The sequence below is a fragment of the Nerophis ophidion genome, linkage group LG02 (genome assembly GCF_033978795.1).
Source record: "Nerophis ophidion isolate RoL-2023_Sa linkage group LG02, RoL_Noph_v1.0, whole genome shotgun sequence".
Classification (NCBI taxonomy): Eukaryota; Metazoa; Chordata; class Actinopteri; order Syngnathiformes; family Syngnathidae; genus Nerophis; species Nerophis ophidion.
Window position 1 is genome coordinate 27742983 of NC_084612.1, and position 19603 is coordinate 27762585.

General features: G+C 39.3%; 1 protein-coding gene across 1 annotated transcript in view; it reads left to right on the forward strand.

Annotated features, from left to right (window-relative positions):
- The first annotated feature begins 1792 nt into the window (after nt 1–1792).
- The window catches only part of spon1a (spondin 1a), a 226078-nt gene continuing 208267 nt past the window's right edge, over nt 1793–19603 (forward strand). Inside the window, exon 1 of the mRNA XM_061880688.1 lies at nt 1793–2346. Within this exon, the coding sequence (XP_061736672.1) occupies nt 1800–2346 (547 nt within the window). The 5' untranslated portion in view covers nt 1793–1799. The remainder of the gene's footprint in view (nt 2347–19603) is intronic.

Here is a 19603-nt window from a genome sequence, read left to right on the forward strand (position 1 = left end):
TGCAAATAATCATTAACTTTAGAATTTGATGCCAGCAACACGTGACAAAGACGTTGGGAATGGTGGCAATACAAACTGATAAAGTTGAAGAATGCTCATCAAACCCTTATTTGGAACATCCCACAGGTGTGTAGGCTAATTAGGAACAGGTGTGTGCCATGATTGGGTATAAAAACAGCTGGTGAGGTGTATTGTGATATATTATTACTTTTGCTTCAAATCTGTCAGAAAAAAGTAAACAGTATTTAATTTGAAACACAGCGGCACAGGGCTTACTTAATAAGAAAGTCCTGGGTTCAATTGCGGGCTTGGAGTCTTTCTGTGTGGAGTTTGCATCTTTTCCCCCATGACTGCGTGGGTACTCCAGCTTCCTCCCACCTCCAAAGACATGCACCTGGGGATAGGTTGATTTGCAAAACTAAATTGGCCCTAGTTTGTGAATTTGAGCATTAATGTTGTCTGTCTATCTGTGTTGGCCCTGCCTTCTGCCCGAATGCGCAAGGGACAAGCCGTAGAAAAAGGATGGATGGAGTTTATAGTGGCCTATTGGTTAGAGTGTCCGCCCTAAAATCGGTAAGTGGTGAGTTAAAACCCCGGCCGAGTCAGACCAATTACTATTAAATGGGACCCATTACCTCCATGCTTGGCACTCAACCTCAAGGGTTGGAATTGGTGGTAAAATCACCAAAAATGATTCCCGGGTGCGGCCACTGCTGCTACTCACTGCTCCCCTCACCTCCCAGGGGGTGAACAAAGGGATGGTTCAAATGCAGAGGAGAAATTTCAACCCACCTAGTGTGTGTGTGTGACAATCATTGGTACTTTAATTCTTAACTTTAACTTTTTTAACGTATTTAATATATATTGTGATTTGTCTGGTAGTAATAATAATTGTGTGAATACTTTTCAAGATGGGTGCTTTTTTTTCCAGCTTTTCACCCGAAATGTGCTCTTGCTTCCAGGTATATGATCATATTGTGAAGAATGTCAAAATGTTACTGTCATAACATAAGACTTTATGTCGGTGATGTTTAGTTCTATTCCCATCATTACAAACAAAAAAAAAATGTTCATTAGCAATTATAGAGGTTTAATAATTAGTCACCCTGGCAACTGTGTAGGATGCCTTTAGAACAGTGGTTCTCAACCTTTTCTTCAGCGATGTACCCCCTGAGAACATTTTTTTAATTCAAGTACCCCCTAATCAGAGCAAATACTTTTTGGTTGAAAGAACAAGATAAAGACGTAAAATACAGCACTATGTTATCAGTTTATGATTTATTAATTTGTATAACAGTGCAAAATATTGCTCATTTGTAGTGGTCTTTCTTAAACTATTTGGAAAAAAAGATATAAAAATAACTAAAAACTTGTTGAAAAATAAACAAGTGATTCAATTATAAATAAAGATTTCTACATATAGAAGTAATCATCAATTTAAAGTGCCCTCTTTGGAGATTGTAATAGAGATCCATCTGGATTTATGAACTTATTTCTAAACATTTCTTCACAAAAAAAGAAATCTTTAACATCAATATTTATGGAACATGTCCACAAAAATTCTACTTTAGCTTTCAACACTGAATATCGCATTGTTGCATTTCTTTTCACAGTTCATGAACTTAAATTCATGTTTTGTTGAAGTATCATTCAATAAATATATTTATAAATAATTTTGGAATTGTTGCTATTTTGAGAATGTTTAAAAAAATCTCACGTGCCCCTTGGCATACCTTCAAGTACCCACATGGGTACGCGTACCCCCATTTGAGAACCACTGCTTTAGAAGACAGTCCAGCATGTCCAAGCATTGCCTCCGTTTGTTTGTCTTTGTCTTTGTCTGCTGGTTGGTCAACAAGACGGGCTGTGGCCGTGGAGACAGCAGCACAACACTCATTCCACGCGAGACCCCTGCTATTATCCTCTATCTACTCTCACTACCAGCAGCCGCCTCCAGTGTGCACGTCTCCCCCGGAGAGTGCGCATCACACCCAAGCCGGTCCCTCGCCTTTGTCAAGCATGGATGCAGCCTGCTAGCAGACAACACTTTCACCCTGTTTGGAAGTTTGCATGCTCTCTGGCTCTCCTCTCGACAAGTTCTCAAAGCTTTCCGGATACCTTCCAGCAGGATGCAGCCACGCTTCATGCTCCTGCTGTGCTTGCTGTCCACGGCGGGGTGCGACATGTTCACGTCCAGCGAAGAACCCTCCGACTCGGGCGCCAAGTCGGACGGCTACTGCAGCCGCATCCTGCGGGCGCAGAGTACCAGGAGGGACGGCAACAACGAGTTCAGGCTCCGCGTGGAAGGAGACCCTGAGAGATATCAGCCAGGGAGCACTTACAGAGGTTAGTAGGGGTCCTTTATTCTTGATCTTTTAGTAAGTTTGGAGACTCTTCACTTGGACTGTCATTAAAATAGTCAAGGATTATTTTAAAATAAAAATTACAACAATAATTTAATGTATTAATTTATTTCAATTATTTATATTTAATGTTATCTAAAACTTAGACGGACAAGTCTATCCATCCATCCATCCATCCGTTTCCTACCGCTTGTGTACTTTTGAATAGCCTTCTTGCCTACCCTATGATGGCCTTTTCTTAACGGTAAATATATATGTATTTTAATGTATAGTCACCTATCGACAATTTGTCTTTGCATTTTAATTATCCTATGTTTACGTACAAATTGATGGGTAAATTGCTTTGAAATCATACGTCAGGGTTGACAAGCAGATCCATCCATCCATTACCTACCGCTTATTCCTTTCTGGGGTAGCGGGGGGGCTGGCGCCTATCTCAGCTACAATCGGATGGAAGGCGGGGTACACCCTGGACAAGTCGCTATCTCATTGCAGGGCCAACACAGATAGACAGACAACATTCACACTCACATTCACACACCAATCAACCTATCCCCAGGTGCATGTCTTTTGGAAGTGGGAGGAAGCCGGAGTACCCGGAGGGAACCCACGCATTCACAGGGAGAACATGCAAACTCCACACAGAAAGATCCCGAGCCCGGGATTGAACCCAGGACTGCAGGACCTTCGTATTGTGAGGCAGAAGCACTAACCTGTCTGCCACGGACTATCCCGGACTATAGAGAGCACCGGTATATTGGTATATATATATTCCATATATAGTATAAGCTGCACTGGACTACATTGGGAAATGAATTATTTACAAAGTAAAATGTTGTAAATGTTTATTTACATACCTTAATGCAGGGGTGTGAAACTCATTTTGGGTCGGGGGCCACATGAAGAAAATTCTACTCCTAAATGGGCCGAATTAGTAAAATCACGGCACGATAACTTAATAATAAAGACAACTTCCGATTATTTTCTTTGTTTAAAAATAGAACAAGCACATTCTGACAATGTAGAAATCTTAATGTTGTTAGGTTTCTTTTTTACATTTACATGTTGCGGTTAATAATATTCTATCTTTATTTGTCGTTATTTATACTTTCTGAATAAATTATGTGACAATGTTCATTAGTCAACTCATTGGTATTAATTTTCAATCTATCAAGATAAAAAAATAATATCAAAATCAAATTACAGAATGTTATTTATGTAGTTTGCTCATTTTCCTCGACTGGTGCACTAACATCTTGTGGTTTATTTTTATTCTTTTACATTTGTAGCATCATCTACAAAGATACAAATAATTGCTATTGTGACATCTAGTGGACACATTTAGAACAGCAGTTTCTTTCATTCAAAATTTTCGGCTCATTTTTATACTTTGCAAACTCATCCCGCAGGCCGGATAAAACCTGAATCAGGCCCCCGGGCTGTATGTTTGACACCCCTGCCTTAATGTTTTCAAATTGGTGTCAGTAACACGGCAGTAAAACAGTTGATCAAAAAAATCAGAAGTCATCGTCATGACACATGGCTGCGGAAGCTTGAGCTCAAATCAGATAAACAGACTTAACAAGTTGTTTTGGTGAATTTATGAAACTGAAACAATGAAAAAAAGTATGCAATTGTAAGTTAATAATACTAACAATGACACTCGAACACGTGTTACCATATTGGCTACTGTTAACGATGCTAGCATTGTTACATTACGATAGCATGTTCAAATATGCACAAAAACACTCCTACAAAAATCACACATGGGACGGTTTAGTAAGTAAGAATTGTTTTAGTTATATTGTAAAACTTACAAACCTTGCGTGAAGTGATGACTGAATCAATCAATTAATGTTTATTTATATAGGCCTAAATCACAAGTGTCTAATAAAAAATCCATACTGGTAGAAACGCTACGTCTGATTAGAGGACAGAACGGCATGTGTACTTCCGGTTCAAAGCTCGACCTAAACAGAAGGGTGGTGAGTGAACTTGTTCGAAAGATGGCACCAAAGCAAAAACAATACACACCTATTCGGTGTAATTGCTTATTTTTAAATTAATTCAGTGTAATTGCTTATTTTTAAATTAAAACTCTTCGCAATATGTCTGTCAGCGAAGAAAAATCTGAAAAGTTAGCCGCACCGTTTTATGAGTTGCAGGGTTCAAAGCATGAAATAGAAGTAGTGGCTTATTGTCCCAAATGTATTGTAAGTATTTAGATGTATTTAAGGGGTCCTATTATGCAAAATCAACTTTTCTTACCTTTTTGGTACCTGTTTTCTGTATATTTGGGATCCCCATAGGACACTTTAAAACCAAAGCATGGAGTTATGGCGACGATACATTGATTGATTAATTGATTGATTGAAACTTTTATTAGTAGATTGCGCAGTTCAGTACATATTCCGTACAATTGACCACTAAATGGTAACACCCGAATACGTTTTTCAAGTTGTTTAAGTCGGGGTCCACGTTAATCAATTCATGGTACATCAATCAATCAATCTAACTTAATTTATAAAGCGCTTTTCATACATTGTAAAAATGCAACGCAAAGTGCTTTGCAAAGTAAAAAAAAATACCCCTATGACCCAGATACCCCATTATCACATATGCATGTACGGACACAGATACCAAACACAAACACACACACACAAATATGCAACTACAGTATATGAGCAAATCAGTGACGTGCTGTCAGGGGAGGCAAGTGAGGTAGTGCCTCACCTGCCACCAAGTGGCTTAACCATGAGATGTTCCTAAACAAAGTAATAAAATAAAATAAGTTTTAATATTTCTCTTTTGGTTTATGCTTTCTATGTGATTTTGGCGTGATTCCTGTATATTTTGATAATTTTCATGGTCGAAATCGCTATAAGTCTGTTTCCTGATCAAAACAATGCAGCAGATGAGAGGTGAGGCAGACACAGGCGGTGCCTCCAAGGCTACACACAGTGTGTATTAGGCGTGCATGCGAGGGGGCGCGTGCTTGTTACTACGTGGAAAAGGCAGGTCTTGAGGCAGCAAGTACCTCAGCTTCAAAGTAGGGGGCGATATATTGTCAACTTGCAGTTCAGTGCCTCAGCAGTACTCTGACTCGCCACACTGGGAGAAGTGGGGGCGCTCAAGCTAGCAGACACAGGTCTTTCCAGAGGAAGCCAGCATTTTTTTATTTTCTTTTTTTTTAACTGTATTTATAACAAACATGGCCTTTTTATTAGAGTAAGCCAGCATTTGTGGGTGTTTTTTGTCAGATGTAAATATATTGTTTAATTTCTTGGAATTAAATTGAATTAAATGAATGTTTCTTCCAGTATGGAGGATTATATACTGTATCCAAGATTAAATACATCTCTAAACTGGACTTTAAGACAAAATGAATGCGATCAAACAAAGTACGTTTTCATGGAGGATAGTTATTGCTGCTTCAGATACAAATACAGAAAGGTAAGATACACTCACAATACTTTATTTTTTTTTTTAAAAGCAAATTGGACCAAAAAGTATTTAATAACTTTATCAAATAGTTTTTGGACCCATGTATTATATCATAAGATCATTATGATAACGTTTTTATGACAGTGAAAAACTCTCATTTTTTTTTTTAACTCTAATGAGCAACCTAAATCAACAATGACTACAGCTGCACATATGAGTTTAAGTAAAAAAAAGAAAAAAGAAGAAAAAAAAGTATGTATGCCTCACCTGGTGTTTAGTTTACTGCACGTCACTGGAACAAATGAATGCATGGCTGAGTACTGAGGAGACATGTGAGTAAACACTATCACAGGAGTCATCTGCAGCAGGAGGTCATCAGACCATGGCCACCAGGACGCTGACACAAAGCGCCCCCAAAGCACGGCAAATAACCTCTAAGGACCATTGGAAAGTAAAAACAATAAAACTTGTAAAATAGCAAAAACCATGAGTAAAAATAAGGGATAAAAAACAATAAAAGACATCATTTCATTTTCTACCGCATATTCCCATTGGGGTCGCGGGGGGCGCTGGTGCCTATCTCAGCTACAATTGGGCGGAAGGCGGTTTACACCCTGGACAAGTCGACATCTCATCGCAGACAAGAAAGACATATCAAGATTAAATAAACATAAAAATAATAATTAATAAAACAGATAACCTGTATATCTAAAACAATCTTGCCTTCTTATGACCTTGCTCCTAACGACGTGTTTGGAGTTTGAGACTTTAGTGATGTTTTTTGTCTTAGTTACATCAGCCGATATCTCCAAATGAGGTAGAGCAGTGGTTTTCAAACTTTTTTCTCTAAGTGCTACCTTACAAAACACTTGGCTCTCCAAGTACCCACATAATGATCAACATTAAAATAAAGTAGCACGGTATGTCTTGATTATTGAATACAAATAAAGCAGATGTTTATTTTACCACACATATTTAATATTTTTGGTAAGTGTAACATTACACACAGTTTGAACAGTATTTGAATGTATTGTTTACTTGTGCTCTGCGTGTTGTTGGCTGGGAGGCTGGGAAAAAGACTGGCGTAAGCGGATAATGTGGAGAACATTCAGTTCCCACACGTGATGAGTGATATAAATGATGGATTAAAACGGTTGTTGTTTTTTTGTCATATTTGTTTATTTTGGTGTCGACTACAGCCTACAGTAGTCAGAAATGTAACTACTGCCATTGAAGGCTGATACAACTTTGATAATAGCTCGAGTCACGTCATTACAATATTTAATCAGGAGATACCTTGGCATACCACTAGATAGAACCTCTGTTGCATTTGTGGCAGATGTGTAGAGAGAGACCGTTTTAGACCATCTCCAACATGATTGGTGATCAGGCAATCACGTGACTACAGTGCGCCATGACTGCTACCAAGGTTGAGCTCATGCTCTGTTTGTGGAGCTTTCGCATTAGTTTTTCAATCTATTCATCCATCCAATTTGATATTGCATTCCCAGCAACCCAGATAGGAGCAAATTATGGGAAGTGAAGGTTCGCTGTCAGCACCGGAAGGACACCAAGTACAATGTCTTGTGCAAGATACAAACACAACACAACGTCTGCGTTTTGTTCCGGAGAGAACACACAGAAGCTAATACAGATAACACCAGAATAAATTAACATATTAAAAAGATAGTTTGACAAAAAACGACTATCTTTTAAACTGAGTAAAACTAAAATAATGCAATTTGGTAACGGTAAAAGAGTAAGTCAAACACAAATACTAATAAACGGACGTTGACAGAGTAAAACAAACCACTGTTTTGGGTGTAATGATAGATGATAAAATTAACTGGAATCTCATGTAAAACATAGGACATAAAATGACAATAATAAATAAAGCAAATATGTTCCGGACCGGGCACCACGGTGGGACAGGGGTTAGTGCGTCTGCCTCACAATACGAAGGTCCTGAGTAGTCCTGAGGTTCAATCTCGGGCTCGGGATCTTTCTGTGTGGAGTTTGCATGTTCTCGCCGTGGCTGCGTGGGTTCCTTCCGGGTACTCCGGCTTCCTCCCACCTCCAAAGACATGCACCTGGGGATAGGTTGATTGGCAACACTAAATTGGCCCTAGTGTGTGAATGTTGTCTGTCTATCTGTGTTGGTCCTGCGATGAGCAGGGACTTGTCCAGGGTGTACAACGCCTTCCACCCGATTGTAGCTGAGATAGGGAATAACGGTAGAAAATGGATGGATGTTCCGGACCAAAAATTACTCCATATTTCCTACTGCTCGCTAGTGTTTACCATATGTGAGTTATTGTGTACAAATTAGGGATGTCCCGATCCAGATGTTTGCACTTCTGATCCGATAGCGATATTGTTTTTTCACTTCCGATCCGATACCGATACTGGCCGATACTGGCCTATTCGAGCATGTATTAGAGTTTAAAGTTATTTTGCCTAATCACTTGTCAGATTCATATTGAAGAGGGTTTTAGTACTCTTGATAACAACTAGCCGGCTGAATTAGGTGAGTTTGAATAATACACAACGGTTGGTATTCAAGGATAAACACGAAATATCAAAAATTATACATGACAAACAGAAATGGCATCATTATACCGTAAAAAAGTGAACAGTATAAATTGCAAATAATGCTGTAAACATTATTAAAAAAAAGCAAAACACACAAACAACCTGAGTGGGATTAAATGTCTATAACTCAGCATCAATATTTGCTCTTTAACAAGTGTAAACTTTAAAAAAAATTATATATATATATATATATATATATATATAGATGGAGATATATATATATATATATATATATATATATATTTATATATATATATATATATATATATATATAGATGGAGATATATATATATATAAGGGAATAAGCGGTAGGAAATGGATGGATGGATATATATAGATGGAGATATATATATATATATAACATTTTACTTTGTAAAAAGAGCAGAAAACGAAACAACATCATCTGGTACAATCCGCCATTCAGCCAAAACGTCTCAACCAACATCGGCCGCAAGTTCCTCACTCTGATCGACAAACACTTCCCCAAAGGCAACACTCTAAGAAAAATATTCAACAAGAACAACATTAAATTGTGCTACAGCTGTATGAACAACATACAACAAATCATTTCAAACCACAACAAAGCAATTGCAAAAGGACTGCCTACCCCCAGACTAAACGACTCTGAAACCAATAAGGAATGTAACTGTCGCAAGAAACCTGATTGCCCTCTCAACGGAGAGTGCTTACAGACATCAGTCGTTTACCAAGCAAAGGTAACACGCAAGGACATTAACACATCCGACACGTACGTAGGATTAACCGAAGGAGTGTTCAAAACAAGATGGAATAATCACAACGCCTCCTTTAGAAACCAGACTTTGCGGAATTCTACAGAACTCAGCAAACACATTTGGAACCTCAAAGACAATAATGTTGAATATTCAATAACATGGCAAATTCTTGCATCCAGCACACCTTACAACAGTGGTAATAAAAGATGCAACCTATGCTTAAAAGAGAAACTGTTTATTATATATCATCCAGATCTATCATCCCTCAACAAGCGCAGTGAAATCATTTCAACATGCCGCCACAGACGGAAACACCTCCTAGGTAACACATGAGCCAATCACCACACCCTACGCCTGCCTGTACCCACCCACTCTGTGCCCTATATAAACCATTGTATGTGAATGCTTCCATTAAAATCTCCTGATGATTGAGGGAACCCCTCATGAAACAGTTCTGTAGAGATGAAGTAGTCTTGTGATTTTTCCCACACCTACATATTGCGCTCTACCACGGTATCGAGCACTATTCTCTGGATAATCCAATCAAGACATATATATATATATATATATATATATATACACTCCCTTCAATTGTTTTCCCCAGTCAGGGGGGGTCAAACAATTGAAGTCCAAGCATAATGGGGAGATTCTTTCTAATAAAGACGAGCACTTCAAGATGCTCAGGTGTCAGCCTGCTCCTGTGTTCATCAATGATGAGTGCTAAAAAGCCTCTCACTCTCAAGAGTCATTAAAATGTCTTACAACTTTACCACCACGCTTGACTTTATGATTTGCACTCCACCTCTTCATCTTTTTCATTTTGTAGGGTAAAATAATCCCACACAGCTCCTATTTTTACTGTAACTTTTAATTCACACGGCCGTCTTAACGGTTAGAACACAGTCCTGTGGATGTGTTGAAGGTGTGCTAGAAAATGCGGAACGGAGTGTAGGGAACAGCAGAAGAGTGGAATATGATATTTAAATCGGTGCGTTGGAAAACACGGACCGGATCTGGATCGGCATTTTCCCATGCCTTGCCGATACGCATTGTTTGGAAAATATCGGCGGCTGATCCGATCCAAATATCGGATTGGGACAACCCTAGTACAAATATGGGAAAATAACTACAAAAGTACACTTATTGCTTAACATGTTAAAAAAAGGAAAGGTCAGTTCAAATTATACATAATGTTGGCTATCGAGAACATTCAAACCCTTTATTTATTTAATCTAAATGATTGAAATTCAATGATCTGTGCAAACAGTTTAAAATTATTTACAAAGCAAAATGAGGGTAATAAGTTATGTTTTTGGTCGATCAGTGTATTTTTTTAGGTTTATTGCATTGTCAGGTGCGTGTTAGAGAGTCTACTTGTCACTAAGCACTGCATGAATGAAGCAACTGAGTAAGTCAAATATGCCTGCAAAATTTATACTTTCACGAAACGAAAGCAAGTTTTATTTTAAGTTTGTGAGCTGGAGTATGTTCAGAACTATTTTTAGACATATTATAATGATTTATTTTGTCAGAAAAAGTAGCATCAGAACAACAGCACGTGCAGCCGCACACGTCCTTGGTAGCAAAGATGGCGCCTCTCGTTGAGCTGGCCATACTATCTTTATACATGGGTCTGACTAGCGGTAACAGCACCATAGTTTGAGAATCACTGTGATCGAGGCTTACCCAAAGAGGTTTGCATGTGTCTGCCATTTTTTTCAGTTGTAGTTTTCTCGATCCTCCTATTTTGAGGTAGATTGGCTCGTACATGCACATGCACATGCACAATAAAATCTGCTTCTGTTGACATTTCTAAAAAATGTAGTGCACAGTTCTAACTTATATCTGTCAGTATGGTAGTTACTAAAAACTACAACATGGCTGATGCAGTCAGAAGGGGATTGGCCTGGAGGAGGACTTTGGCACGTAGATAAGACCGCCCACAAAACGACACATTCTGAAGGGACAGTCAGAAAGCGGCTTGAAGATGGTCTGTAAAATGTAACTTAAGCAGCATTTTGACCAAAGAACCACCATTACATGTCATGGAGACCAGTGGTCCCCAACCTTTATTCCACCACGGACCGGTTTAATGTGGGCATTCTTTTCAGGGAGCTGCTTTCCACTTGTGCCAGATAAAAACAGCTAAAATAATTGCATGGAAAAATACAAGTCACCATAACGGTGAATTAGTGGGAGCTTGGGGTTTGTTTCTTTGCAATTGTATGCAGATGATAATCAGCTTTTGGCTACAAACTTTCACATTTATATTTTATATGTGCATTAATGTGCATTGTATCATGTCACAAATTTATAACAAATATTGATTGATTGAGAAGTTTATTGACATCTTAAATAATTGAATCCATGTAATGCTTTAAAAAGGCAAATGGATGGCAAAAAAAGCCAAAAGGCTTGTTTCCATTGTGGTCCATTAAATATTCAAATATATATATATATATATATATATATATATATATATATATAACAAATGGCAACAGACGGTTTCATTGTTCATCTATAAACAAGCTTTTTGGTGTGTCCAGGCGAAAGTTACGTCGGAGAAAATGCAGTCGTTTATTATTATCTAAAGTTTCTCTGCAGTCCGGTAGCAAATGTGTCACGGAGCGGTACTGGTGGTTGGGGATCACTGATGTAGACCACAAAAAGGGGTTTAAATGTAAAAAAAACTGAATATGAACCCTTTAAAAATATTTGAAATATGTTATGTTTTTGGCGTAATCAGATAATATTCAAGATGAAAAATCATGCAATTTTAGGTAGCACATGTATTTTTTTTGTGTCAGATTTAAAAGAACAAATACTTTTAGTAAGAATGATTAAAGTACTTTATTGACGTACATTATTTCCTGGCTTTCATGGGCCGCATAAATCAGACCAGTGGACCAGATTTGGTCCCCGTGCCATGACTTCGAGACGTGCTTTATCTCAACCCAACCAGTCGAGACAGATGACCACCACGCAGAGTCTGGTTTGTGTTCGCGGTTTCTTCTTGAGAGGGTTTTTTTCGCCAAGTGTTTGCTAATGTGGGGTTCTGTTGGACCTATGACGATTTATTCTTTTCTGACTTGCAAATGTTACAACGCTGAATACTTGTGTTAAACAATGCCAAAGCATCTGAAATCATAAAGGCCATGCATTTGGCTGTGAGCTTGCATGCAATGTTTTGCATGTGATCTGCCTTCATGGCCCTTCCGCTCTCTTCAGCTCTCTCAGCCGCGACTGTTGGCTGCTTCCTGCTTCCATCTTAGTCATTCCTTCTCGTCTTATGCCCTCCCTCTGATTTGAGGTGTAAAAAATGAAAATATTTATCCGTCGAGAAGATTTTACACAAGACTGTATGAAATGTGGGCTTCACGGTGGCAGAGGGGTTAGTGCGTCTGCCTCACAATACGAAGGTCCTGCAGCCCTGGGTTCAAATCCAGGCTCGGGATCTTTCTGTGTGGAGTTTGCATGTTCTCCCCGTGAATGCGTGGGTTCCCTCCGGGTACTCCGGCTTCCTCCCACTTCCAAAGACATGCACCTGGGGATAGGTTGATTGGCAACACTAAATTGGCCCTAGTGTGTGAATGTTGTCTGTCTATCTGTGTTGGCCCTGCGATGAGGTGGCGACTTGTCCAGGGTGTACCCTGCCTTCCGCCCGATTGTAGCTGAGATAGGCGCCAGCGCCCCCCGCGACCCCGAAAGGGAATAAGCGGTAGAAAATGGATGGATGGATGTATGAAATGTGAGTGTGACTGTTGTCTGTCTATTTGTGTTGGCCCTCTAATGAGATTGCGACTTGTCCAGGGTGTACCCCGCCTTCCGCCCGAATGCAGCTGAGATAGGCTCCAGAACCCCCCGCCACCCCAAAAGGGACAAGCGGTAGAAAATGGATGGTCTGTACGAAATTGGATTAGCTGCTAAACTCAGATGAAAAAAGACGCCAGCACTGCAACATTACAACTTGATCCGAGGAAACACAAAAGAAGGTCGGATAAAGGAATATTTTCATCTAATCATGCGCATAATAACGCCAACGTAAGACATGCAGTGAAGTAAATGCTGCTAAATGCATATTTTATTTACATCCACCCACTCTGAGAATAGGCAGGAGTACCTAATGTTGTGACCGGGTGTTTATGAAGTTTATTTCTGACCTTGTCTGAAAAAAAAAAAAAATAGCGGTGATTTACCGTTTCAAGAAACATATTTAAAGTGTGTACATTTTCAAAAGACACATTGCTACATTTGGAGACAGTGGGGCGTGGAGGGTTTTTTTTGCAATCAAAAGGGAACAACTCTGTAACGACTTTGGGGCATCATGATGAGGGTGCTTTCTCTGGATGCAGTTCAGGCTTGGACACAGCGGAAAGGTAAGAAATAACAATTTACAAAAACTTAAAACAGACTAAGAACAGAAAAACATGCACAAGGCACAAAAGGCAAAACAAACAGAACTAGCATGGGAGCTAGAAAAAAACCAAGAGCGCTAGCATGGGAGCTAGAGAGAAAACAAATACTTAGCGTTGTAGGTAGCTGGTTGCGAAACGGAATACAGGATCAGAGTCGTTACTTTTGCGAAACACAAACAGCGTGTAACACAAACTTCCAAGCGAGAACGAGAGAAACAAGGAGGCAGGCTTAAATCAGGGCAGCAATCAGTAACCACAGGTGCGCGTCAAAACAAAAGCAGGTGGAACAAATCAGAAACTATGGCAACAAAACAAACAAGGAAGTGCAACCAGGAACCGAAAGAGTCCAAGACAAACAGAAAACACAAAAGGACTCAAAAACCAAAATCAATATGTGATCCGGGCAGTGGATCACAACAAACTCAACACACAGGCATACTCAGAAAGCAAGTTATAAATGTGACTGTGGAGCAAAATTTACGCAATATAATCTAAAATATTATCTAGACCAGTGGTTTTTCCTGGCTTTCATGGGCCGCATAAATCAGACCAGTGGACCAGATTTGGTCCCCGTGCCATGACTTCGAGACGTGCTTTATCTCAACCCAACCAGTCGAGACAGATGACCACCACGCAGAGTCTGGTTTGTGTTCGCGGTTTCTTCTTGAGAGGGTTTTTTTCGCCAAGTGTTTGCTAATGTGGGGTTCTGTTGGACCTATGACGATTTATTCTTTTCTGACTTGCAAATGTTACAACGCTGAATACTTGTGTTAAACAATGCCAAAGCATCTGAAATCATAAAGGCCATGCATTTGGCTGTGAGCTTGCATGCAATGTTTTGCATGTGATTTGCCTTCATGGCCCTTCCGCTCTCTTCAGCTCTCTCAGCCGCGACTGTTGGCTGCTTCCTGCTTCCATCTTAGTCATTCCTTCTCGTCTTATGCCCTCCCTCTGATTTGAGGTGTAAAAAATGAAAATATTTATCCGTCGAGAAGATTTTACACAAGACTGTATGAAATGTGGGCTTCACGGTGGCAGAGGGGTTAGTGCGTCTGCCTCACAATACGAAGGTCCTGCAGCCCTGGGTTCAAATCCAGGCTCGGGATCTTTCTGTGTGGAGTTTGCATGTTCTCCCCGTGAATGCGTGGGTTCCCTCCGGGTACTCCGGCTTCCTCCCACTTCCAAAGACATGCACCTGGGGATAGGTTGATTGGCAACACTAAATTGGCCCTAGTGTGTGAATGTTGTCTGTCTATCTGTGTTGGCCCTGCGATGAGGTGGCGACTTGTCCAGGGTGTACCCTGCCTTCCGCCCGATTGTAGCTGAGATAGGCGCCAGCGCCCCCCGCGACCCCGAAAGGGAATAAGCGGTAGAAAATGGATGGATGGATGTATGAAATGTGAGTGTGACTGTTGTCTGTCTATTTGTGTTGGCCCTCTAATGAGATTGCGACTTGTCCAGGGTGTACCCCGCCTTCCGCCCGAATGCAGCTGAGATAGGCTCCAGAACCCCCCGCCACCCCAAAAGGGACAAGCGGTAGAAAATGGATGGTCTGTACGAAATTGGATTAGCTGCTAAACTCAGATGAAAAAAGACGCCAGCACTGCAACATTACAACTTGATCCGAGGAAACACAAAAGAAGGTCGGATAAAGGAATATTTTCATCTAATCATGCGCATAATAACGCCAACGTAAGACATGCAGTGAAGTAAATGCTGCTAAATGCATATTTTATTTACATCCACCCACTCTGAGAATAGGCAGGAGTACCTAATGTTGTGACCGGGTGTTTATGAAGTTTATTTCTGACCTTGTCTGAAAAAAAAAAAAATAGCGGTGATTTACCGTTTCAAGAAACATATTTAAAGTGTGTACATTTTCAAAAGACACATTGCTACATTTGGAGACAGTGGGGCGTGGAGGGTTTTTTTTGCAATCAAAAGGGAACAACTCTGTAACGACTTTGGGGCATCATGATGAGGGTGCTTTCTCTGGATGCAGTTCAGGCTTGGACACAGCGGAAAGGTAAGAAATAACAATTTACAAAAACTTAAAACAGACTAAGAACAGAAAAACATGCACAAGGCACAAAAGGCAAAACAAACAGAACTAGCATGGGAGCTAGAAAAAAACCAAGAGCGCTAGCATGGGAGCTAGAGAGAAAACAAATACTTAGCGTTGTAGGTAGCTGGTTGCGAAACGGAATACAGGATCAGAGTCGTTACTTTTGCGAAACACAAACAGCGTGTAACACAAACTTCCAAGCGAGAACGAGAGAAACAAGGAGGCAGGCTTAAATCAGGGCAGCAATCAGTAACCACAGGTGCGCGTCAAAACAAAAGCAGGTGGAACAAATCAGAAACTATGGCAACAAAACAAACAAGGAAGTGCAACCAGGAACCGAAAGAGTCCAAGACAAACAGAAAACACAAAAGGACTCAAAAACCAAAATCAATATGTGATCCGGGCAGTGGATCACAACAAACTCAACACACAGGCATACTCAGAAAGCAAGTTATAAATGTGACTGTGGAGCAAAATTTACGCAATATAATCTAAAATATTATCTAGACCAGTGGTTTTTCAATTTTTTTTTACGTCAGAAAACACTTGGTAAATGGATTATACTTGTATAGCACTTTTACCCAAATATAGTTTTTTTTCTGACTATAATACGCTACTTTTTTCCTACGCTTTGAACCCTGTGACTTATAAAACAGTGCATCTATTTTTTTCTTCACTAACAGACTTGTTTTGTATTCAACAAATATTTTTCAACATACATTGAAAAGATGTGTTGTATAGAGCACAACTACAGTGCGATGGCTGTGTCATGTGCATTTCCTTGTGTCTTCGCCATATATTAATAATCGAGTAATCTATCGATAATAATCACATAAAACACGTTGTTTAGCACCAAAGTGACTTTTAGGGGTAACAGTCAAACATGTAAATTAAAATTAAAATAACAAAGTGAAATGTGTATAACAATGAAATTGCATTAATACGACAGGAGCATCCCTATATATTACTTATAGTACAAAATAATATGTTAAAAAAAACAACCCCCTCCCAAAAAAAAATTGAAAAACAAAACAGTTTAGCCAGAAGGACATGAACAAACAATTACATACACAAAATTAGACAAAAAGACTCTAATTGTTTCATACATTGCCACTCATCACACTTTATCAAAGACATACACATTTTAAAAAGTATTAATTGCTGTAACCATAGATGCTAACATGGGTGTTTGAATAAAATATTTGTTATGCAAGTCAAACATATCAGATGGTGAGCCTGGCTTTTATCTTGTTTCTGCTTGTTTGCTGCTCTTAAATATGCAGGATCATGTCATGGTAATATGCTGCATATTAATGTAGTGCTATTGCTGGGTTGCAATCACGTGACCTAAAGGCACTTCCAGGTTTTAGGCGATGGTCTAGCGTCCCATTAGGCTACTGTTTATTTACCTGCTTCAGTGCAGATTTGGACCTTCAAAGGTTTAGACGCCAATATATGAACAATCAAGAAAATAAGATTTAAAATGGGATGGACTGGATTTTGACACACTTAATACAAATATTTTTTAAGTTTCAAACATCATCATCATCAGGACGTTACTGCTCGCTCCGACCTCACTTCATTTGACGCTCACATGGATTTAGAGAAGAAAAGTTTGGTTATCATGTCTTTACATCTTGAGGGGTCCACAAATTAAGCATACATTTGTGAAAAACAAAGTTGGATTTATTCATGCTTCGCTAAATAACATATTTGATTGACATAACAAGCCCCTTGCTGCTGTGATCGTGACGCTAATGGGAAATAGAATAAGTTTGTTAGCAGTTGATTTTTACTACAAATATCAGTCTCCTCTACAATTCATGTCTGCAGTTATTTTTTTGGTGTGAAGTTAATATTTTTTGTCATTATTTAGCTATAGATGTCCTTGTATAGCAATGTTTGCTAGTAATATCAAGATTCAGTATATGCTGTTGAGCCTACTAGAGAATTATTAAAGGCCTACTGAAACCCACTACTAATAGTTTATATATCAATGATGAAATATTAACATTGCAACACATGCCAATACGGCTTTTTTAGTTTACTAAATTACAATTTTAAATTTCCCGGGAGTTTCGTCTTTGAAACGTCGTGTAATGATGACGTGTACGCAAGACGTCACGGGTTTTTAGGAAGTATGAGCGCTACGCACACACTCAGCTAAAAGTCGTCTGCTTTAACGGCATAATTACAGAGTATTTTGGACATCTGTGTTGCTGAATCTTTTGCAATTTGTTTATTTAATATTGGAGAAGGCACAGTAGAAATATAGAGTTGGGAAGCTTTAGCCTTTAGCCACACAAACACACGGTGATTACTTGTTTAAAATTCCTGGAGCTGAAAATTTACTATGGATCACAGCGCGGTCAAGCAGACATGAATCCAGACCAAATGTCAACCAGCAGGTTTCTGTGAGAAAATTGTGGTTAAAAAGTCGCTTCTTACCGGATATCAGCGGAGCTTCCGTCCTGCTGCAGCTTCGTGACTTCCCTCAGAGACACTGCGCGTCAACACACCAGTGGACAAACACCTCCGACTATCAGGTAATATTAAACTCACTAAAACACTAGCAACACAATAGAAAGATAAGGGATTTCCCTGAATTATCCTAGTAAATGTGTTTAAAAACATCGGAATCCTACCCAATGCCACGGCGTTTTTTTTTTTTTCTAATCCGTCGCTTTCAATATCCTCAAACACGAATCTTTCATCCTCGCTCAAATTAATGGGGAAATTGTCATTTTCTCGGTCCGAATAGCTCTTTTTGTTGGAGGCTCCCATTAAAATCAATGTGAATATGTGAGGAGCCTTCAACATGTGACGTCATCGTCTGCGACTTCCGGTAGAGGCAGGGCTTTTCTCTTAGCACCGACAGTTGCAAACTTTATCGTGGATGTTCTCTACTAAATCCTTTCAGTAAAAATATGGCAATATCGCGAAATGATCAAGTATGACACATAGAATGGAACTGCTATCCCTGTTTAAATAAGAAAATCTCATTTCAGTAGGCCTTTAATTGTTTATTAAAAATATAAAGGATATTTGCTTGATTTTTGATTGCTGACAACTAGCAACATAGATGCTATAATGTGGTCATTCGTGTTGAATAAATTGCTTAGCTTTCCTGCGCAACAACTAAGCTTTTAGTTTCTCTTACAAAAATCAACAATGAAAATGCGGTGGATTGGACTAACACTCACAATAATAATAACAAGTTTACTTGCACAACCAGGTCTTTTTAGTTATATTTAGTCTCAGCAGTTACAAAAGAACACCAACTTATGCGATCTCTAATCCTTTTTTAAGTTTAGTTCTGCTCTCAAACACTACTGATATAGAAGAGGATAATCTTGATTGTATCACTGAAAGTTTTGTCGAACAAATCAAATGTTCAAACAAACATTTTAAAAAGTGATCATTGCAGACACGAGTATGGTCCGATTGTATTCCAAAAGGTGATGATCAGGATATTTTTAAAAGCCATTTCATTTGATGCAGTGTTGTTTTTTACCTGACTTTGTTAGCTTCATGAAACAAACACTTCTTTTGGGACTCTATGGAAGCTCTCTCCTATCTCTCTATTTGAACGACTGGAAGAACCAAGAACAGAACAGCAATACAGCATTTCTTGCTCAAAGTCTAGACTCATTCTCACTTGTTTTAATGCTATGCTCTAGCTGGTTGACCATCGTGTGAATTAAGCCGCGAAGAAAAAAACAAACCTGACTTCATATGCAACCCAGCAATGTGGAAATGCTAGCTCAATCTGACAGTGGTAACATTTCATCGCAATGTCTGTTAATTTTGGTTTTAAATGATCACGAAACCTCTCTCTCATCTTCGAGTGGAATTTTTCGTTTTTTCACCTTGTCGTTTTCCTTTGAGCAATCTCTCTTTATCGGCACTCGGCGAGTCTCCCCTGCCCCCACACACACAGACCAAGCTGCATCACCAAAAGGGGCTGGTGCAGTCTCGTTATAACAATTC